At 38.1% G+C, this 24,945-nt stretch overlaps 1 protein-coding gene across 1 annotated transcript in view; it reads left to right on the top strand.

The window, feature by feature from the left end:
- Pld5 (phospholipase D family member 5) overlaps window positions 1-24,945 on the top strand; it is a 377,182-nt gene that overhangs the window by 214,218 nt on the left and 138,019 nt on the right. The window contains exon 3 of the mRNA XM_048357325.1: window positions 5,903-6,071. Within this exon, the coding sequence (XP_048213282.1) occupies window positions 5,903-6,071 (169 nt within the window). The remainder of the gene's footprint in view (window positions 1-5,902; window positions 6,072-24,945) is intronic.

Below are 24,945 nucleotides of genomic sequence, written 5' to 3'. Positions count from 1 at the left end.
CTGTCTCTGTATATTATTACTGTTAAAGTATTTATAAAACTACTAGTTTGACAGCTGTTTTGTTTAGATTTTGTTTAGGGTAGATTTTTTTTTTGTTTGATGAGTGCTTTTTAAATGTATGCTTTGGATACTGGAGAACTGATTGCCTCGAGTCATTTATTCCTGTTATATCTAACTTCTACTAACCAATAATTGGGCTTTACATGTACAGAATTACAATCTCTACTTTGAACTTATCTCTTGCTTTTGAATGTTTTAAAGTAGATAAATTTGACTGTCTCTCACCTTGGCTTACATAGCGATGCTTTCACTGGAGCCTGTTGTATTGCCCTGCTTTTCTGATGTTCCACTTCTGAATCTTTTTTTTTTTAAGTTTTTATTATAAAACTGATGTACAGAGAGGTTACAGTTTCATACGTTAGGCATTGGATACATTTCTTGTACTGTTTGTTACCTTGTCCCTCATACCCCCCTCCCCCCTCCCCCTTACCCTTTACCCCCCTGAGGTGTTCAGTTCACTTACAACAAACAGTTTTGAAAGTATTGCTTTTGTAGTTGTTTGTCTTTTTTTTACCCTGTGTCTCTCAATTTTGGTATTCCCTTTCAATTCTTCTGAATCTTTTTTATAAGCTAGAAAAATATAGGAATCTCTTTTCCCTCATATTAGGCTTTGGGGGTGATTTTCTCTTCTTTCTTTTTTCTATCTTGATCATCTCTCCCAAACCATATTGTACATGTCTTCCTATGTTCATTGTCATCTTTAATAGATCCTACATCCCTTCTTCCCAGTCAGATTTTAATAAAACACAGGACACATTTTGGACACACAGCACCACATATAAAATCTGGACAAATGGAGCATGTTCCTGCCTTCACACAGCCTTTAGTCCACTGGAGAAAACAACCTTGGACAGGAATGAATAGAATTTGATGGGAAAAATAGATCCCATAATAAATAATAATAGAGAAATCTCACCTACACTGGGAGAATAGGGAAGCTTTTCAAAGGAGGTGATGTTCCATGACATACATTGGAATTGGGATTAAAGAAATGTTCTTGAAATGCCAGAGTGAAGAGAAAATAGCAGAAAATGAGGAAAATATGTCAAGTATACTTGTACCATAAAAATCAGAGAGGGCCTAACAGTCCAGTGAAGCTCACAAGGGAGGTAGATCAGTCTGGAAAACTCTTGCAACCAGTGGTGAGGGCTGTGGAGGAGCAACATTCTAAGACCAATATGGGAAGCCTATAGGAAGTTTAAAGGAGGCAGACTGTTTGAATTTTCACTTCTAAAAGATTAATCCAGATGTAATTTAGAGAGAGGCAAAGTGAGGTAAAGAGACTTTAGAGGAAGTTCTAGAGCCTAGCTCAGAAACAATATATTGGTTCTGAATGAAAATCTAAGTCCTTAATATTTGTATTTCATCTCTACCTGCCATTATACCTTTAAAACACTACATCTTTAAGGTTTGGTTTCTAAAACATCCATGAAATGCATCATTTTTTCCAGCTCATATACTTGAAACAGTTGGTTTTTCTTTCCAGAACTATTAGTCCTGAGTTCAAACCCTAGTAGTGGCCAAAAAATTCACAATTAAACACAAGTAAGCATCAAATGTATTTTCAGATAGTAATAGGGTGATTGGACTTCAGAATTTTAGATATCTATAGACCAGATATTCAAATCAAGCTATAATATTCTAGGTTAAATGTTCATTGCAGCGCAATTTGTCATAGCGAGAATCTGGAACCAACCCAGATGCCCCTCCGTAGACAAATGGATCAGGAAAATATGGTACATATACACAATGGAATTTTATGCCTCTATCAGAAAGAATGACATTGCCCCATTTGTAAGGAAATGGAAGGACTTGGAAAAAATTATACTAAGTGAAGTGAGCCAGACCCAAAGATACATGGACTCTATGGTCTCCCTTATTGGGAATAATTAGCACAAGTTTAGGCAAGTCACAGCAGAGGATCACAAGAGCCCAATAGCTATACCCTTATGATCACATAAGATGATGCTAAGTGAAATGAACTCCATTTTATGGAAATGATTGTTATATCACAGTTGTAACTACTTTCAACATCCCATGTGTATCTGTAGTTTCTACTATTGATGATTTTCTTGTATCACCTTCTTGCGATTGTATCTACACTATCTCTGTAATCTTATCTGAGTATATTGGAAACTGTGTATACTGGTATTAGAATTAGGAAATTGAAAAGGAATACCAAAATTGAGAGACAAAGGGTAAAATAAGAGAAACAACAACAAAAGCAATACTTGCAAAACTGTTTGGTGTAAGTGAACTGAACACCTCAGTGGGGGTAAGGGGTATGAGGGACAAGTTAACAAACAGTACAAGAAATGTATCCAATACCTAACGTATGAAACTATAACCTCTCTGTACATCAGTTTTATAATAAAAACTAAAAAAAAATCTAGGTTAATCAGATATACATGAACATTTTATTAGCACTATGATTTTTAATTTATTGTGAAAGTGGCATACAAAGGGGTTACATTTCCATATGTAAGGCAGTGAGTACATTTTTTATCAAACTTGTTAACTCTTCCCTCATTTCTCCTCCCTCCTCCCCCCACGTTGTACAGTTGGTTTACAGCATAATGTCTTGTAAGTATTGTTGTTGCATTAGTTTGCCTTTTACCTTTTGTTTCTCCATTTTGATATAGCCTTTCCCTTCCCTTCCCTTCCCTCCGTTCTGATAAACATATAACATATATGCATTACGCAGGGTACCAAAATCTGTTACAGTGACATCTGGGATAGCACTATTAATTCTGGCCGTTTTCTATACATGTGGTGCTGGGGAATCGAACCCAGGGCTTCATGTATACAAGGCAAACACTCTTGCCACTAGGCCATATCCCCAGTCCCAGCACTATTAATTTTTGATTCTGAAGTTCGCTAAGTAAGTCTAACAGGAGTTCTGACTAACAATTTTATTTAAAATGGCAAATTTCATGCTGGAAGCTGAAAGCCCTTCTAAGTATTTATTGAATATCAGTTATGGGATTTTGTGTTTGTTTATTTTTGTATGCGAAACCCAGGGTTTCATGCATGGCAAACATATGAACTATGTATACTGACCCACTCCTTAACTTCTGGGTGTGCAACTACAAATAAAATAGATCCCTGTTCTGGAAGCACATGAGATTGAAGTGTTTCTCTGTGAAGAACTGCAGAACATACATTTACTAAAGTAGATAACCTTGTTCATTCTTTTATAATGTTATGGGTTATCAAATTCCAAAGTGAATAAAAATTAGGCTCAAATGAAATACTAATGGTAGATAATCAAAATAGATAGGTTGCAAGTAAAATATAGAAAGGAGAAAAAAAACTTATTAAGCTATAGGTGATTGCTGTTTATGTAGGGAAGTAAGTATTTGTCCTAGCCTTTGAATTCAGGGCCTGGGTGCTATTCCTGAAATGTACCCACTGCCTTACATATGAAACTGTAACTCCTGTGTACATCACTTTGACAATAAATAAGTAATGATTAAAAAAATAATAAATAGGGGCTGGGAATATGGCCTAGTGGGAAGAGTGCTTGCCTTGTATACACGAAGCCCTGGGTTCAATTCTTCAGCACCACATATATAGAAAAGGCCAAAAGTGGCACTGTGGCTCAAGTGGCAGAGTGCTAGCCTTGAGCAAAAAGAAGCCAGGGACAGTGCTCAGGCCCTGAGTTCAAGCTCCAGGACTGGCAAAAAACAAAACAAAACAAAAAAATAATAAATAAATATAACCACCAGCTCCCCATAAAAGAATAGCACTCTAGGGCTGGGAAATATAGCTTAACAGTAGAGTGCTTGCCTAGCATGCATGAAGGCCAGCGTTCAATACCTCAGCACCATATAAACAGAAAAAGCCAGAAGTGGAGCTGTGGCTCAAGTGGTAGAGTGTTAGCCTTGAGCAAAAAGAAGCCAAAGGCAGTGCTCAGGTCCTTAGTCCAAACCTGACGACTGGCAAAAAAACCAAACAACAACAACAATAAAAAAAAAAAAGGATAGTACCCTATTATTTGAACCACAGCTTCACTTCCAGTTGTAGGTGATTAATTGGAGACGAGAATTTTATGGACATCTCTGCATTCATTTCCTTTTAAACCACACTCTTTAAATCTCAGCTTCCTAAGTAGCTAGGATTACAGGCATGAGCACCAGTGCCTGGAACTACATTCTGTCACTTTTGTATTTTTTTAAAATTTTATTGTAAAGGTCATGAGTAAGCTAATGAGTATATTTCTTGTTGAACACTCTTATTCCTTCCCTAGTTTTTCTTCACCTTCCCCTCCCCGCTGACACACTGACCCTGCAGTTGTAAAGTTAATTTCACGTCTTGTGAGTACCACTGTTGCATTCGCTTACCCTTTTCCCTTTGTTTTACCATTTTGTGATTCCCCTTCCCCAAATCAGATAAACATATACACAAGACATAGGATAGCAAAGTCAAAAACAGAAACAACAGAGGATAAACCGAAGGGAGGAAAATGGAAGAAAAAATAATAACTTCACACAGTACATTAAAAAACAAAAAGAGGGCTGGGAATATGTCCTAGTGGTAGAGTGCTTGTCTTGTATACATGAAGCCCTGGATTTGATTTCTCAGCACCACATATATAGAAAAGGCCAGAAGTGGTGCTGTGGCTCAAGAGGCAGTGCTAACCTTGAGCAAAAAGAACCAGGGACAGTGCTCAGGCCCTCAGTTCAAGCTCCAGGACTGGAAAAAAAAAAAGTTAAAAAAAATGTCTAAGATAATCCTAGCAGAGGATCACATGTACTCATTGCCTTATGTATGTAACTGTAACACTGTACACCAATTTGGCAATAAAATTAAATTGAAAAATAGCTCAATATAGCTATGTACATATGACCATATAAAGTGATGCTAATTGAAATGAACTCCAAGATATGGATATTTTATAATAAAAATAATAATAAATCTCCTAAACTAAAAGTTTTCAGAAGTTTTTTTTTCAGTATTACTTTTTACTTTAGTCTGGGAAGCATGAGTAGAAATATTAAGCAGTATTAACCACATTTATTGGATCCCAGTATATACCCCACATCATTCTAGAGCCTGGAAATATACAAAATTTAATTTATGCTCTTCAGTTGTTCCTTGACCATACAGAGTTGTTTCTCCTGAAATACACTTGACTGCTGCCGAATGCATCACAATGAAGTCCAAACTCTTCTTTCTAACTCACATCCTCCATAGTCTTGGCCCTGAACATTATAAACTGCATTGGTGTAGGGAGAAAAATTAGGAGTACATTACTAGAAGAACATGCTCATGTAGTAAACTGAGATTTCTTTTTCCTCAAAGTTAGTTTGAAGCTACACTAGGGAATTACTATGCAATTTCCTGAAATGTAAATGTTAACAATGGATAGAGTATAGAAAACAGAACACAGAAGGCAATAGATTAAATCACAAAAGAAATTAGATTATAATTTAAAAAATAAGCTGGATGCTGGTAGCTCATTCCTGTAAATCCTAGCTATTCAGGAGGCTGTGATCTGAGGAACATGGTTCAAAGCCAGCCCAGGCAAGAAAGTCCATGAGACTCTTATTTGCAATAAACTACTCAGAAAAGGCCAGAAGTAGCACTGTGGCTCAAGTAGTAGACCACTAGCCTTGAGCACACAGAGGCTGAGGGACAGTGCCCAGACCCAAGTTCAAGCCTCAGACTGGCAAAAAAAAAAAAGGCCTTTTGTAGGAATGCATAAATTATAAGAATATGCACTCAGAAATATTATGAAGTTATTTTCCAGATATCTGTATGCATGTGTAAAGAAAGATGCATGCTTTTCAATTTGATTAGATTTTGTTTGTTGTTGTTGTTTTTCAAAATCTTTTCTAAGGATTGCCCTGGTGGAAAATATTCCTGAAGGTCTTAACTATTCTGAAAGTGCACCATTTCACCTACCACTTTTCCAAGGCTGGATGAATTTACTCAACATGGCCAAAAAGTCTGTTGACATCGTTTCTTCTCATTGGGATCTCAACCACAGTCATCCATCAGCATGTCAGGTAAGCTGCATCCTCTTTGTGTGTGATGACTTTCCTTATGTGCATTTTATACTCCTTAGAATTCTTGTCCTGCATAAACCAAGCTCAGCTCATTTTTTAATTCTACCTTTAGACAATAATGTGCCCATCATTGAATTTATGTACATGTGCATGGTCAATCGTAAATGGCTCAGCTCATGTTTTTAGAGGCAAAATCATGCTTCATCATTGTTTAAACCAAGCCTTATACACAAAATTGCTATGCTATAGAACTTCAAGGGGTATCTTTTCACATGAGGAGAATCTTTCTCCAGTACACCCAGATTTCTATTTTGTTCAGCCTGAATGGTTATACACTTCTCATTCTATAACTACCTGTTAAGGCATGTGTGGGCAAATTGTGTCATATAATGCATCTTTAGACTTGAAATCAATTTTGATAAATAGTGAAGTCAAACTCAGAGTCCTTAGGAATTCTTCATTCTAATCATTTTTGAGTGAATAGTAAAAAGAAAAATGTACTTATTACAGAGAACAACCATTAGAAACTGACTTTATAATTTAAATGTGAAAAATACTAATAATAATTTAATTGAGTTCCAAATTAAACACCCTGTCTTATTATTGTTTTGTTTAGCTGGTTGGTATTATTTTTGACAGGGTCTTTTTTTGCACCCAGATTGGCCTCACATATGTACCACCATACATTGTAATCCTGGCCATTCTCAATGTATTTTCTTTGCATTGGTATAACCACAATGTTTGCATTGAGCTATTCTATCCAACTATATGTCCATTGGTCTATACAATACTCACATGTCCTAGTTGATTCATGTGTAAAGTGAGTTTTGTTTCTTTTTTAATACAAACTCTGTTGGTAGTAAGCATATGTTCAAAAGGCCAAAACAAAACAATACAAGTCAGTAGTTGACAGTAATTCCAAATCCAGCCTGACACATATGTTACAATTTTCTACAACTCTAGAAGTAGGAATGTGTCTGGCATCTAGTTCTTTCCCTTGGCAGTGGTTTCCTAATCTTCTAACTTAAACTCTTTGCTCTACTAACTGTGCTTATATGGTAGTGGTTTGGTTTGGTTTGTTCCTTGTTTAGTGCTAGGAATAAAACTCAAACCTGTTACATGCTAAACAAGTGCTAAGCTACATCCTTAGCCCTTGTTTATTCTTCTGAAAGAAATAGCTCAAGTTTCTTTGAGTTGTTTTGTTGTTGATGATGATGATAATGCTGACATTGTTATAGCCTTTATTTCATTATTTATCTGAGACCTGAGATAAACTCTGTATTCTGCTGCCCCTTCCTCCTGAGTGTTTGGTCTTGGGTATGCTTCACCACTGACAGCTCTGCAGAATTGTTTTCAGATCTTGTCTATTTGAAATCTCATTTCATTTTAAACTATCTCTGTCCATTTTTGGTATGATATAGTATAACCCTCTTACAACTTTGCAAATATTGTACACAGTTGTAGTCCACTAAATTAGCAGATGGGTTTTTGTACTAGACTATTGTGCAAGGGCTCCCAGGACTTCATCCTTCAGATTGTTTTTTGAAATGATCACTGAGCTATGGCGTCAAGAAGAAACAGAAAAGAGGCTCAGGAAAAGTGTAACAAAGTCATAGTTCATTGAGATTGGAAGCACACCACATAAGACCGTGTGGGAAAATACCAGGGTGATCAGGTGGCAGAAGAGGCAGGAGCAAGCGAAAAATGTAGACTAAATTTCTACCTAGTGTATCTTTGAGACGACAAGCTGGAGCAGAGACAATAGTTTATGATTACCTAATTTGAATAATTAATGCAGACTTTAAGCTGTAGGGGTAGCTCCTAGGTGCCTGGTACCTGGAAAGATTAAAGCAAATCATTCTTACTTCTTGGTACTTAAAGACCAGACTGAAGAAGTCTGGCATTGCACTAGTTAATTTTGAAGATCAAAGATGTATTGCTGACCAAGTATTTGTAACCCTGAAGAATTGACTATCTCGTCAGGAAGCTATATCTCCTTATGCATAAATCTTAATAAGGAAGGATGGCATTGTCCAAAAAGAAATCTACTCATGGACTTCCGGGAAGACGGTGGAGGAGCAGCAGAGCCCTAGCTGAGCTCCCTCTGACATCGCAGTTTTCTCACCCCAGAGAAACTTTTACTCCTAGAAAGACAGCCAGAGTAAGTTCTAACAGTACAGGGATTCTGGCCAGGAAGGAAAAATCGACTTTGCTCATCTGAAAACACAGATTTGAGCTCCAGGTGGCTTCCCGCCACCGCACCAGTGCCAGCACCAGCACAGCGCCCGGCACAGCAACCGGAGCTCCACGCGGCTAAAGCACTCAACGGACACCAGGGAGAAATCCTCCAGACAGCGGCTGAGGACAGACAGGCTGAAATTGCAGAGAAAGCGTGAGTACCCCAAGAAAGATATTCTTACTCGTGCCCACAGAGCAGCTTCTGGAAGGCAGCCTTTCCCCCACTGCCAGAGCAAAGCGCCATCTTTGCTACTGGCATAGGGTCAGACCAGATTGGAACTAAAGTGGGCCTGGGGAAAGTGAGGACAAAGGAGTCATCTTTGAAAAGGGCAAGAGGGACCAACCAGTGAGAGCCAGCTCCGCCCAGGAGAACGCCCCCTGCCCAGGCGGGAGGCCCGTCCTGGGCCACGGCTTAGCCAGAGGTGCCCGGCCCTGCCCGCCGGAATTTCTAAATTTAAAGCGAAAGCTGCGAGCAGCTACCGGCGGCACGGAAACACCAGACAGGGGAACAAACAGTTCCTGAGACAATTAAATGGTCCCGTCACAGAGGAAGCCCAATTCCAAGCCCGAAACAGAGCTGCATTCCATAGCCACCTCCGCCAAGGAGGCCGCCCTGCCCAGGAGGGAGAAACCTCCCTAAGGCAAGCAACTCTCAGCCGGGTAAACCAGGCCAGAGGCGCCTCGCCCTGCTGAGTCCACAGCCTATTCAAAGCCAGGCATTAAAGACCATGGTCCCACAGCAGACAGAGGAGCCATGGTTCCCGAGACTGCTCACGTCCCCATCTACAGAGGATGCCCAAGGCCTACCTGTAAGCTGTGTGAACCACAGAGACCCAGGATTGCACCAACACGGGAGAAGGGTCAGAACAGATCCACCCCCTGCAAACTGAAAGCAAGTTAAACCAGCCAATCAGGAAAATAGACTGCAGCCCACCGCAAGGAAACCAGAGACTGGGGAAAGACCACCCAAACAAGGAGGTCCATTTTTTTTTCTTTCTTTTCAAACATTTTTCAAACTTTTTAAACAAAATTTTTTTTAATTTTTTCACTTCTGAAACGTCATTGTTTTTTTTTATTTCCCATTTTTACCTGTTTGTTTTATCAAGTTATTTTGTTTGTTTGTTTTTCTGATCTTTTTCTTTTTCTTTTTTCTTTTTTGAATAATTTTTCTCTGTTTTGTGCATCTGTCTTCTGGTATTTTTACTTTATTTCTCTCTTTGCATTCTCTTTCTTTAAAAATTACTTTCCTATGAAAAACACCTCCACTCTTTTCTGCTAACTCTCCATTGCCTATCATTTTAACCTAGTTCTCTCTACTGATTCTACTCTTCTCCACATTTCCATATAACTGAAACTAAACCAAAATCACACCCCCCCCCCAATACATTTTACACTATTCTCTTTACTACCTCTAACTTACCCTCCTGAATTACTGCCTGGACCTCCAGGTTCCATTGACTCCTGGTTATTGGATAGAGGGTATTCCTGCTTAATCCGAGTGAAGCAAAGGGTTTCATAGAGAAAGCCAGTCCTAAAGGAACTTAATATAAGAACAAGAATTGCTTTTAGGGTTGTAACAGTAAATAAGTAACTACTGAATACAGGGCCAGGATGGGTTGTTATATTGAAATTGTATTCTTTAGGAACAACAAATCTAATTTTATAGACAGGTATACAAGGTATCTGTATATAATTATGAACTTATAAGATTTACACAACAGTGCATGGTAAGGGCTGCTTTGGGTCTAAAACGGTGCTCACACGTGCTTGTAGATAGGTATTCCCAATCCAAATGGGCAGAACGAACACAAGAAAGATGGCAAACAATGAAGTCTTAACCCCCAACCAAAACAAGCAGGAAGCAGAGCGGTCAATCAAAGACATAGAAGAGAACCCACAAAATGCCCTACAAAGTCTACTGATAAACATGATAAATGAAAAGTTTGAATCTCTTCAGTCAATTATTCTAGAGCATGAGGAGGCAAAGCAAAAATTAATGGAGAATTTCATGGCAAGATAAATGAACTTCAAGAGTCAAATGAAAAGATAGCTACCTAGCTTAAAGATTTGAAAGACAACAATAAAAACCAAAGTAATGAAGTTAATGAAGTAAAGAAGTTCATACAGGACCTAAGAAATGACATGGAAATCATCAGGAAAGACTAGTCAGAAGGAAAAGAGATTCAAAATCAAGTAGCTAGCCTACAGCCCCGACAAACTGAAGCAGAGGATCGAATTTCAGGAGCTGAAGATTCCCTAGATTCTGTGAAGAAAGATCAAAAATCAATACAAATCCAGTCCAATCAACAAAACAGATCGCTACAGGAGATTCAAGACACGATCAGGAAGCCCAATTTAAGGATAATAGGTATTGAGGAAAACTTGGAGAAAGAAGTTACTGGGATAGGCAACCTATTTAACAGAATATTAGCTGAGAACTTCCCAAATATCCAGAAGGAAAGGCCTATACAGATACAAGAAGCATTTAGAACACCCAAACGACCAGACCAGAATAAGACATCACACCGACACATTGTGATCAAAACAGGATCAGTAGAGTCCAAGGAAAGAATCCTTAAAGCTGTTAGGGAGAAGAAAACAATCACATATAAAGGAAAAGCAATCAGAATTACCCCAGACTTCTCAGCAGAGACCATGAAAGCAAGGAGAGCCTGGAATAAAGTATACCATACACTAAATAAAAATAACTACCAACCAAGAATTCCTTATGCAGCCAAACTCTCATTCATAGCCGAAGGTCAAATAAAAGTCTTCCATAGTAAGGAAAAACTGAAACAATATATCTCCACCAAACCAGCTTTACAGAAAATCCTCAAAGATGTACTATACAGGGAAAATAATCAAGATCCCAATACAGACAGAGAAATAAACCCTAAATAGTAAATATCAGATGAAGAAATGGGAACACACAGCTTTAAACAAGATAGTGATACTGAAAGGAACAAACAATCATCTCTCAATCGTAACTCTCAACATTAATGCACTTAATTCTCCAATCAAACAACATAGGCTCATAAGATGGATCAAAAATCAAGATCTATTTTTCTGCTGCCTCCAAGAGACACATCTATCCAGCAAAAGTAAACATCTTCTAAAAGTGAAGTGAAAGGCTGAAATCAAATGTATCAAGCAAATGGCCCCATAAGCAGGCTGGAGTTGCAATCCTAGTATCAGAGAAAATTGACTTCAAATTAAAAAAGGTAGGAAGAGACAAAGAAGGTTACTACATACCAGTAAAGGGATCTCTGCTACAGGAAGATATAACCATTCTAAATATCTACACACCAAATGCAGAAGCACCCAATTTCATCAAACAAACACTACTGACTCTAAAAACTCTCATAGAACCAAACACATTGATAGTTGGGGACTTCAACACTCCACTTTCACCTCTGCACAGATCAACACGACAAAAACTGAACAAAGAAACAACAGAAATAGATAATTGCATAGACCAACTAGAATTAACCAATATCTACAGAATATTCCATCCAACAACAACAGAATACACATTCTTCTCCACAGCACATGGAACATTCTCAAAATAGATCACATCTTAGGGCACAAAGAAAATCTGTACAAATTCAGAAGTTTCAAAATCATTCCCTGCATTCTCTCAGACCACAATGGAATAAAATTAGAGCTCAACTCAAACAGCCACCACAGAAAATCCTACAATTCATGGGGATTAAACAACACACTGCTGAACCATCAGTGGGTCATTGAAAAAATTAAAACGGGAATTCAAATGTTTATTGAATTCAACCAAGATGAGGACACAAAGTACCAGCTCCTTTGGGACACAGCAAAGGCAGTACTCAGAGGAAAATTTATATCTCTGAGTGCCTACACCAACAAACTGGAGAAACAGCAACTCAAAAATTTAAGGAAGCACCTTAATTTCCTTGAAAGAGAACAACAAGCCAAACCCCAAGTCTATAGATGGAAGCAAATAATTAAAATCAAATCAGAATTAAATCAATTAGAGACGAAAAACCATCGAAAGAATCAACAAAACAAAGAGTTGCGTCTTTGAAAAAATCAACAAGATAGACAAACCTGACCAAACCTGACCAAAACCTGACTAAACCTGGCAAACCTGACCAAAAAACTAAGGCAGCCCACTCAAATAAACAAGATAAGAGATGAATCAGGTAACATCACCACAGAAACAACCAAAATTCAGACAATAATAAGGGACTATTTTGCAAACCTTTATGCCAACAAATTCGAGAACTTGGAAGAAATGGATTATTTCGTAGAAAAAATTCATATCCCCAAACTTAACCATGAAGATTTAAACCTTCTAAACAGACCCATATCCAGTATTGAAATAGAAACAGCAATAAATGATCTCCCATCCAAGAAAAGCCCAGGTCTAGATGTATTCACTGCAGAATTCTACAAGGGCTTCAAAACAGAGCTCACATCAATATTTCTCAAACTCTTCAATGAAATTGAAAGAGAATATTCACTACCAGACACATTCTATGAAGCCAGTATAACCCTCATCCCAAAACCAGGCAGGGACTCATCACTGAAAGAGGACTACAGACCAATCTCCCTGATGAACATAGACGCAAAAATTCTCAACAAAATTCTGGCCAATCGACTTCAACAGGTCATCAAAAAAATCATACACCACGATCAAACTGGATTCATCCCAGGGATGCAAAGTTGGTTTAATATACGCACGTCAATTAATGTAATCCACCACATCAACCAGGAGCAAGGTAAAGAACCACATGGTTTTATCTCTGGATGCAGAAAAAGCATTTGATAAAATCCAGCACCCATTTATGCTAAAAGCCCTGGAAAAACAGGGATTCCAGGGAACATTCCTGAATATAATCAAGGCAGTTTATGACAAACCAACAGCATAACTCTAAATGGTGAAATACTAAAGCCATTCCCTTTAAAATCAGGAACAAGGCAGGGATGTCCACTCTCTCCCCTGCTCTTCAACATAATACTAGAATTCCTACCCAGAGCAATTAGGCAAGAAGAAAATATAAAGGGGATCTAAATAGGAAAAGATGAAGTTAAACTTTCACTCTTCGCAGATGACATGATCCTAAACCTAAAGAATCCCATAGACTCTACCCCCAAGCTATGAGAGCTGATCCAAAACTTTGGCAAAGTTGCAGGATATAAAATAAACCCTCAAAAATCATCGGCCTTTCTCTATGCTAATGACCCGAAGACCGAGGCTGGAATCAGGAAAGCAACTCCTTTTGCAATAGCCCCCCAAAACATAAAATACCTAGGAATAACCTTAACCAAAGAAGTGAAAGACCTCTTTGATGAGAACTTTTTTTTTTTTTTTTTTTTTGGCCAGTCCTGGGCCTTGGACTCAGGGCCTGAGCACTGTCCCTGGCTTCTTCCCGCTCAAGGCTAGCACTCTGCCACTTGAGCCACAGCGCCGCTTCTGGCCGTTTTCTGTATATGTGGTGCTGGGGAATCGAACCTAGGGCCTCGTGTATCCGAGGCAGGTACTCTTGCCACTAGGCTATATCCCCAGCCCTGATGAGAACTTTAAATGCTTGAAAAACGAAATTAAGTCAGAATTAAGGAAATGGAACAACCACCCATGCTCCTGGATTGGGAGGATTAATATAATCAAAATGGCAATATTGCCAAAGGCTATCTACAAATTCAATGCAATACCCATTAACACCATTTTTTAATGAAATAGAAGAAGCAATCCAGAAATTCATATGGAACAATAAAAGACCTAGAATAGCAAAAACAATCCTAAGCAGAAAGAACCGTGCTGGAGGAATTACAATACCCAACTTCAAGCTGTATTATAAGGCTATAGTAATAAAAAACAGCTTGGTATTGGCACCAGAACAGGCCTGAAGACCAATGGAACAGAATTGAAGACCCAGAAATGAACCCACAGAACTACACCTACTTAATACTTGATAAAGGGGCTAAAACAATAGTTTGGAAGACATATAGCCTCTTTAACAAATGGTGCTGGCAAAACTGGTTCAACACATGCAACAAACTAAAACTAGATCCTTATATATCACCCTGCACCAAAATCAATTCCAAATGGATTAAAGACCTCGAAATCAAAACAGACACCCTGAAAACACTAAAGGAAGGAGTAGGAGAAACACTTGGGCTCCTTGGAGCAGGACGGAACTTCCTTAACAAAGACCCAGGAAGGCTACAAATCAAAGAAAGGTTGGACAAATGGGACTGCATCAAACTGCAAAGCTTCTGCACGGCAAAGGACATAGCTCGCAAGATAAACAGAAAGCCCACAGACTGGGAGAAGATCTTTACCAGTCATTCAATGGACAAAGGCCTCATATCTAAAGTATATGCAGAACTAAAAAAATTACCTTCCTCCAAAACAAAACCGCAAAGATTCAATAGCCCCCTCATCAAGTGGGTTAAAGACTTACAAAGAGACTTCTCTGATGAGGAAATGAGAATGGCCAAGAGACATATGAAAAATTTTTCTACATCAATGGCCATAAAAGAAATGCAAATCAAAACAACATTGAGATTCCATCTCACCCCAGTAAGAATGTCCTATATCAAGAAAACTAACAGCAATAGATGTTGGAGGGGATGTGGCCAAAAGGGAACCCTACTTTATTGTTGGTGGGAATGTAAACAGGTTCATCCACTCTGGCAAGCAGTATGGAGATTCCTCAGAAGGCTAAATATAGAACTCCCCTATGACCCAGCAGCCCCACTTTTGGGTATCTATCCAAAAGACCACAAACAAAATCACAGTAAAGCCACCAGCACAACAGTGTTCATCGCAGCAGAATTTGTCATAGCTAGAATCTGGAACCAACCCAGATGCAACCTCAGTAAACGAATAGATCAGGAAAATGTTGTACATATACACAATGGAATTTTATGCCTCTATCAGAAAGAATGACATTGCCCCATTTGAAAGAAAATGGAAGGACTTGGAAAAAATTATACTAAGAGAAATGAGCCAGATCCAAAGAACTCTATGGAATCTATGGTCTCCCTTATTGGGAATAATTAGTACAGGTTTAGGCAAGTCATAGCAGAGGATCACAAGAGCCCAATAGCTATACCCTTATGAACACATAAGATGATGCTAAGTGAAATGAACTTCATGTTATGGAAATGATTGTTATATCACAGTTGTAACTACTTTCAAGTCCCATCTGTATCTGTAGCTTCTATTATTGATGATGTTTTTTGTGTCACATTCCTGTGGTTGTACCTACACTATCTCTGTAATCTTATCTGAGTATATTGGAAACCGTGTATACTGGTATTAGAACTAGGAAATTGAAAGGGAATACCAAAATTGAGAGACACAGGGTAAAAAAAGACAAACAACTACAAAAGCAATATTTGCAAAACTGTTTGGTGTAAGTAAACTGAACACCTCATGGGGGGAAAGGGAAAGGGGGAGGAGAGAGGTGGGTATGAGGGACAAGGTACCAAACAGTACAATAAATGTACCCAATGCCTAACGTATGAAACTGTAACCTCTCTGTACATCAGTTTGATAATAAAAATTTGAAAGAAGAAATCTACTCATTACCTGACTCATGTAATAACTGTAACCCCACTATATAATAGTAATAACAATAATCATAAATAAATAATATTAAAACAAGAAAGAAAAATATCTTACTCATAGGCTTAACCATCATAATGTACAATTTTTACATTATCTATCAAGCATCCACCATATTAGACCATTTTCTACATTAACAATATTTTGATGAATTGGATGCTACCTGAATGTTTTATACTTTCTCTGAATCCTATTGAACCTAAAATAGTTCCTTCTTTGGTTATCTCCCCTCCCTCTTTCTGCCATTTATATGCAATACATAATCTTTTAGAAAAATTTGTACTGAAAAATTCTCTTAATCTAGTTGTACAACTGTATTTTCTTTTTCCTTCTTACTGTCAGTTTTTGTCAGTATTGTGAATTGAATCCAGGAACTGATACAGGCAAGACAGGAACTGTACAACTGAGCTACATCACCAGCCCCTCATTAGTTATATTTTCTGTCATTTTCTTTACAGCATATAGTAGTATTAACAAATAGTGTGGCATTGTATGATATGAATAGCCCTTCTGAATTCTCCAAGAGAAATTTCTTTACTAGCTTTTTTTTTTTTTTTGGCCAGTCCTGGGCCTTGGACTCAGGGCCTGAGCACAGTCCCTGGCTTCTTCCCGCTCAAGGCTAGCACTCTGCCACCTGAGCCACAGCGCCCCTTCTGGCCGTTTTCCATATATGTGGTGCTGGGGAATCGAACCGAGAGCTTCATGTGTAGGAGGCAAGCACTCTTGCTACTAGGCCATATTCCCAGCCCTCTTTACTAGTTTTTTTTTTTTTTTTTTTTTTTTTTTTTTTTTTTTTTTTTGCCAGTCCTGGGCCTTGGACTCAGGGCCTGAGCACTGTCCCTGGCTTCTGTTTTGCTCAAGGCTAGCACTCTGCCACTTGAGCCACAGCGCCACTTCTGGCCGTTTTCTGTATATGTGGTGCTGGGGAATTGAAACCAGGGCCTCAGGTATACGAGGCAAGCACTCTTGCCACTAGGCCATATCTCCAGCCCCTCTTTACTAGCTTTTTAAGGAAAATAATAAATACAGTTTTGAGGAAAAGGTAGAGATTAGTCTGCATCAACACCCAGTCCTCAAAGAAGTGACATGTGAGCTTTGGCATACGCTGTCTCAGTTGCCCACCTATCTATTTCATGTTACAAATAACTCCAAACTTGGTGCTTATTGTTTCCTATGATTCTTTGTATTGGCTGCATAACCTTTGGCTTCACTGGTATTTAATGGATCATTGCTACAGCATTATTTACCATAGGAATCAACCGTAGTGTCTCAGTGGATGAATGGATCAAGAAAATGTTGTATATATACACAATGGAATTCTATGCATCCATCAAAGAGAATGATTTGTCCATTCCTAAAGTAATGGGAAGACTTGGAAAAAATATTAAGCAAAGTAAGCCAGACCCAAAGAACTATAGGTTACATGGTTACCCTCATCTGTTGTAACTAGAATGTGCCTATAAAGCTATGAGTAAACACACTGGATGGTTTAAAAAACAAAAACCACACCAGGACATGACAAATTATTAAATTAACAACTCTAGGCATTCACATGTTGTGCGACTAAGGGAGAATATTCTTAAGAGAGGATCACACAGGCCCAATAGCTATGTGCATCTGAACATATAAATAATATTTATTAAAATGAACTCTAGGAAGTGGAAACAAGAGGGATTTTTTTCTTTTGTTGTTTTTGTTTTTTTTTCCTTTTTTCTTGTTTTTTTATCTATCTTCAGGAGGGCAAGGGGGCACATAAATGTTGGGACAACAGATGATCAAATGTAGCAGTGATACTCACTAGACACTATGCAGAAAATGAACTATACAACTTGGTTGTAGGCAGTGGAGGAAAAAACTGAGAGGAATCAAGGGAGGGAGTAACATTGTTCAAAAAGGAAGGTACTCTTTATCTGACTTATGTAACCAAAACCCCTCTGTACATCACCTTTACAATAGAAAAAAATAAATTCCAGAAAGAAAAGAATTATTGCTCCAGTGTCCTTAGTGAGAAGGTTGGGATTGGACTGTCTGAGAGCTGACCAAGTCTCATTCTTCCCAGTTGTACCCTCATCATCTGACAGCCTAACCCAAGATTTGTATAGGGAGTTGCATGCCAAGAGGTGAAAACCAATCAAACCACAAGCTTACTTAATGCCTGGCTTTCAGAACACTGCTATGCCACTATGATTTTCATGTCCAACCTTGATTCAAGGGAAGGCAAAAATGTAGAACTAGTATGCGTATATAGAAATAGGAAAGTCTGTGGTGACCAAGAGGTATTTCACATACAGCAATCCAGTGAATGGGATATGAACTGCAAGCTTTAACTTTCTTGGTGAGCCATGTTATTTAATGAGTCCTAGACCAGTGCAGATATTCATGTTGTCTGTATAAGCTCAGGCTAATGGCAGCAATTTCCTACTTCATGGGCACCATTGAAGAGCTGTGTGTCAAACACAAAATAGGAAGGTTTGCTTTGCATTTGGACTTGGTTTTCTGATTATGTCTTATATGATGTGCACTACCTCAGAAATGTTGAATCTTTGTTTTCATCTATAAAATTATTTTTACTGATTGTTTTCTTTTTTTCCTAGGCTAATATTTCTTATCCTGCCCTAAATCCTGATTTCTTTACAGGATTCCTATAATCAGTGTAGATTTGAAAATGATTGGGCTTGGAATTCCAGTACACTACAAATTCCCCAAGGATGCCCAATAAATCAATTTACAAGATTCAAGAGCATTCAAGTGACCAAGATAGTAGAGGAGCAGAGCTAGGGGAAAAAGTTCATACTCTAATTACTCCACTGGACCTAATGTAAATATCCTTTAAGAACACTATCATTCATAGACATGTGTGAGAAAAAATAATGGCTCATATTTACAGTTTAATACATGCATACATATACACACATATACGTATGTGTATATATATATAGATATAATTTGGAGGAGAATAATCAATCATTGACTTTTAAACTAGTCGGCTTGAAATGTTCTAAATAAGACCATAAATGGCACACAGATAAACAGGCACTGAAACAAAAAAAATAACAGCTTGTTTGTTATAATGTGCAATTTTTGTGTGTGAGAGAGAAGGTTATTATTAACAGGAATGATGAATGTTGGCTTTTTAAAAATTGCATGGAATCACATATATTGATTTAAAAAGCAATTTTATCTATGCCTCTAAAGGGTTGCTGCTTTGATTCCCACCCTTTGAGATACCACCCCACCCCCCATTTTGTCTTTCCTACCTCTCAAAGTGTGCTGTTAATCTGTTTGTATCTATATCCTTATGTGTTAATGGAAACTGGGCAATGTCTTTATGCTATAACACCACAATGCTGAGGGCTATTGAATTCCACAATTCCATAGTAACCATATTTTCCAGTTGAAACAAAATCCCTGGCCATGCAAAGGGTTCTTGTTTCTTTCTGTGAGGATGATAAGTTTAGCCAATAAAATACTGAAATTTATAAGATATTTGATTGCTTATTTGTGAGATAAAATGATGAGAATTTATCAAATCAAGACTGTTCAAGCCAAGAAATGCAGCCAATGAAGGCTTATTAGTATAGCTACCTAACTTGTGGGATAAGAAACATCCATTCATTCTTTATGAATTCACTGTAAGGAACCAAATAAAACAATTAATGAGTTGTAACAACTGAATGTTGAAGAGATGCATTTATATGAAATTAATTAGATACTGGCCTCCCAGTGAGCCATGATTACCAATTGATGATAACACCACAATTATTTGATTTTTGAAATTTATGATTTAAACTGCTCAGGAATTGTCCAAGTGATTGAATAGCATGTAAGAAAGATAAGCGACCAAAAGGTCATTTGTAAATTATAAGCCCAGTTCTTCATCTCTCTATAAGATAAGTGCTTATCAGATCATAGATATAAGGTCAAAATGGTGTTGGGAGTTGTATAGATTTTTTTTACCTCCTTGTTAGTGTATGACCTGATACAAGATGCTGAACTCTTTGCTCCTCAGTTTGTTCATCAACACCAACAAGGCATGCACAGAACCTGAACTGTGTAGATTGAATTAGTTCACACATGTAAATAATGTGGAAAAGTGACATTTATATTCTTTTCTTTTTATGCCAGTCCTGGGGCTTGATTTCAGGGCCTGGGCACTGTTCCTGAGTTTCATTGCTCTAGGCTAGTACTCTACCACTTGAGCCACGACAACAATTCTGGCTTTTTCTGTTTATGTGGTACTGAGGAATCGAACCCAGGGCTTCATACCTGTTAGACAGGCACTCTACCAAAAAGCCACATTCCCAGACCGTGACATTTATATTCTTATGTATGTGCCAATTGTTATCATGTATGTTGCTATCATTCATATTTACTGATCTGTGTCCACGTTGCAACTCTAGCTCAAGTCTAATTCTCTTAACTAGTATTGTTCCCCAAAGCCATGTTACAAGCATTAGAATACCCTTGTACCTCCTATTTGTTGATGTTACTATCTAGCAAAGTTGTTATCTGTAAGATTTTGACATGCTTGATATTAGAACGATTTCCTTTAATAGAAAATAACCTACAACCTTTGTCAATATTTGCTGGAATTTCCTGGATTAAAAGTCAATGTGTATACTAAAAATAACTGGGATTGCCAAGCATGGTGGCACATGCCTATGATATCAACACTAGGGAGACTGAGGCAGGAGAATCTGAAGTGAAAATCCATCCTAGGCTACATGTTGTTGAAACCCTATCTCAAAAACAAAGCAAAACAAAACAAAGAAATAAGCATGACATCTATAACCCTCTGGAAAACTGACATTTTGAACCTTTAATGCACAGGAAGGAATGTGATCTTCTCTTGTCTAGAGTCACTTCTAATATTTGTTGACAGGTAGAGTTTGTGGTCCCTGTTGTTTTTATTTTAAGTTGAAAACCCATGTGCCCTGGTAGCCTGCAGTGTTGTGCTTGTCCTGTGCTGCTGCAGGAAAGAATTCTGCCTCCATTCCTCCAAGAGCTTCCACATACATTCTCAGTCCACATTCTATTAGAATCCCCTGTCTGAGCACTCTAGCATCACATTCCCAGTTGCTAAAATGTTGTCAATTCTCTCTTATCAGCGACAGTATGCCTCTCTTCCTTTCATGTCTATCTCTGCTGCCCTTGGTGAATCTCCCTTCCTTCTTCAAGTCTTCACTCACATGTAGTCACGATGCAAATCACAGACTTCTATGCTTTTAACAAATTACAATTTTTAATAAGAGAAAACATGAATATCAGGAGACTCAAAACATAATGTGACAGCCTGCAGTATAGAAAGCCTTAACTGCTATTCGTTTTTAAAATGGAAGGTAGTGTAAACCTGTTAGCTCCTAGTGGCACTTGGGTAACTACTTTATGTATCTCAAAGTGTACTTTTTTCTAAAAATAAAATAAAATCCTAAAACACACACGAGCCAATCAAACCCAATCTAGTTGTTTTACTCTCTTAGACCTCTGAATTTTCATGATTAGTCCTTCCTTTTTAAATTTATTTTTATTATCTTTAAGTAGTTATGTAAAGGGATTTCAACTAAACATGTCAACTTACTAGTACAATGTACCTTTCTTTCTTTTTCTAATGCCAGGACTAGGGATTTAACTCTGACTTGAGAACTGTCCCTTGGCTCTTTTTTTTTTTTTTTTTTCTCAAAGCTGGTGCTCTCCCATTGGAGACACTGTTCTACTCCTGGATTTTTACTGATTAATTAGAAATAATCATGGACTTTCCTACCCTTTGAACCATGATCCTCAGATCTCAGCCTTCCAAGTAGCTAGGATTACAGGTGTAAGTCACTAGAGCAGTTCTATACAGAGCATCTTGATTTGTATCACCCTTCCATCGTTCTGTCTCCCTTCCCACTTAAATTCCACTCTGCAAATGTACATTGAGTATTATTTACCCACCAAACAAGCAATGTTCCCTACCCTATAGAGCTCCAAATACAGTGGGCGATGCACATAAACCACCTCTAAGCATACAGAATGGAAGAACAGGGGTGCTCTATGTTTAGCCTTCTGAGGAATCTCCATACCGCTTGCCAGAGTGGCTAAACCAGTTTACATTCCCACCAACAATGAAGTAGGGTTCCCTTTTGGCCACATCCCCTCCAACATTTATTGCTGTTAGTTTTCTTGATATAGGACATTCTTACTGGGGTGAGATGGAATCTCAATGTTGTTTTGACTTGCATTTTTTTATGGCCATTGATGTAGAAAACTTTTTCATATGTCTCTTGGCCATTCTCATTTCCTCATCAGAGAAGTCTCTTTTTAAGTCTTTAGCCAACTTGTTGAGGGGGCTGTTGGTTCTTTGTAGTTTTGTTTTGGAGGAATTTAGCCCCACTTTGGGGCATCTACCCAAAAAAACCACAAACAAGAACACACTAAAGCCACCAGCACAGCAATGTTTATTGCAGCACAAGTTGTCATTGCTGAAATATCAATCAACCCAGATGCCCCTCAATAGACAAATGGATCAGGAAAATGTGGTACATATACACAATGGAATTTTATGCCTCTACCAGAAAGAATGACATTGCCCCATTCATAAGGAAATGGAAGGACTTGGAAAAAGTTATACTAAATGAAGTGAGCCAAACCCAAAGAAACATGGACTCTATGGTCTCCCTCATAGGGAATAATTAGCACAGCTAGTCACAGCAGAGGATCACAAAAGCCTAGTAGCTATGCCCCTATGAACACATAAGATGATGCTAAGTGAAATGAACTCCATATTATGGAAATGACTGTTATATCACTGTTGTAATTACATTCGACATGCCATGTGAAACCGTAGCTTTTACTGTTGATGAACCTCTTGTAACCCCTTCCTGTGTTTGTCTCTGCATTATCACTGTATCTTATCTGAGTACATTGGAAAATGTATATACTGGTATTAGAACTAGGAAAGTGAAAGGGAATACCAAAATTGAGAGACACAGGATAAAAAGACAAACGACTACAAAAGCAGTACTTGTAAAACTGTTTGGTGTAAACCCACTGAACAACACATGGGGGGAGAGGGAAAAGGAGAGGGGGGAGGGGGGAATGAGGGAGGAGGTAAGAAACAGTACAAGAAATGTATCCAATGCCTAATGTATGAAACTATAACCTCTCTGTACATCACTTTGACAATAAATAAGAAAAAGAAAAACAGAATGGAAGAACAGCAGTACAAGGAGCCAGTGTGGAAAAGGCTTGGGAAGGTCTGCTTTGGCTCTAGGATGCCAGCTCCGGGGCTCCTGGGAATCCTGCTTCTCCCCAAATCCTAGTCTGTTGCCATAAATTCCTGCTGCTTTTCAATGCTTCTGTTTCCCCATCTGTTGAGAAATTCTGATTTTACTTTTGCTTGCTTTTCAATATATTTCAAAGGGAAATTATTCTTATATAAATGCATTAACAATATTATTCAAGACTTTAACCTATTAAATCTAGTAGACATGAATAAATCATGACCCCAAAATATATTCTTCCCAATTTTTTGGATTAAGTAATGACTTCTCTAAGGTAATTTTGCTTGAGCTTTATTTTTGCTTGTATGCATATTTATTTTCTGTTTCTTTTTATTGATGTAATTCCTGTCTCTGTTGCTTTTTAGAGGTTTCTGTGTTTGCTTTTTTGAGGTTTCAAGTAGAGTAGGTTGTATTTCTTCTCATTATAATCATCTTATAAACTATGTGAAAAAATATGGAGCAATGGAAAAGAAATCATCCATATGGCCATCAAAACATTTTGACAACTTTTTTTGCACAAGTTTACTTATATTTATAGCCTCATATTTTACCAAGAAATTTACACCTTAATTATGAACATACCATTACAACATGAGCATATTTTTCTTCTATTAGGCTTATTGGTAAATAGTCTACGTTGGCTGCCTAATATATGGTGGGTTGGAGTCACCAGATTAAATAAGCGTAAGGATTTCTCCTATTGAACATTAACATTTTGTCTTTTTCCCACTTTCTAGATAAATACTACTGCAATAAATAACTTTTCTTTCTGCTCATTTTCGGAGTGCCAATCCGCAGAAGCAGAGTGCTAAAAGGCCTAAGTTGTTCTCTTACAACCACAACCACAGGATTTCAGGCATATACACAGCATGGTTGTATCATTCCCATGAGGGATGTGAAGGAATTCTGTTTCTGTTCTGTGTGTGGAGCCCTCTGTCCACTTGGAACAAGTGCTTGTGGGAAAGTTGATTTATTTGACACATGGGATTCCTTCCTAGCCCCAGACACATCTCTTTGCTCTACCACAAGAGAATGATGAGGAAAAGAGAAGCTTTTCTCATCCAGTCATGGCTACATGATAGTGCTAAAACAACATTGCCTGCCTACTCTTTGCAGCTAGAGCAAACATTTAAACAAGTCCAAAGCTACCTTCCACCTTCTGTTGAATTCCAGCTGTTGAGGGCCTGTTACAAACATGCTACTTCTGCCATTAGTGCCATGCTATATCCTGGCTCATTATTGGTCTAGTGAGCTGATTCATCTCTCTTCATCTACCCCAACAGGGATGGCTTTGTTCATACTCATGGGATGCTTAATTCAGACAACCATCATTAGATAACCATAATTATATTCCATTGCAGAAAAGAGCCTGTTACTAATGAGTGGATGGGCAGCCCATTTGCCTCCATGGCACATATTAATTACAAGTATCATGTGGGTCATAGTCACTTGTTCCCAAAAAGTGGATACTCTCAACCAACGCGGTGGCCTTGGGTCACTGGCTGAGCTGCTGATGCTCATTCACCCATAACTTTTTTGAGATGAAATGGTAACCACCTTTCATTTGACTTCAAATGAAATGGTTCTTATTCTGTGATCATATCCTGACAGCTGCTGCATATTCAGCCACCATTTCCAACTCTACCACCTCCTTCACACCCAAAATCTACTCATCAAGTTCCTCACTGGGCTAGCTCATAATAACTGAATTCCTTCTATTTTTATTTATTGCCATTGGTCCCACTCTTTCCTCAGATCATATTAT

Source organism: Perognathus longimembris, chromosome 11 (assembly GCF_023159225.1).
Source record: "Perognathus longimembris pacificus isolate PPM17 chromosome 11, ASM2315922v1, whole genome shotgun sequence".
Lineage (NCBI taxonomy): Eukaryota > Metazoa > Chordata > Mammalia > Rodentia > Heteromyidae > Perognathus > Perognathus longimembris.
This window is presented reverse-complemented; position numbering and strand designations above follow the sequence as displayed.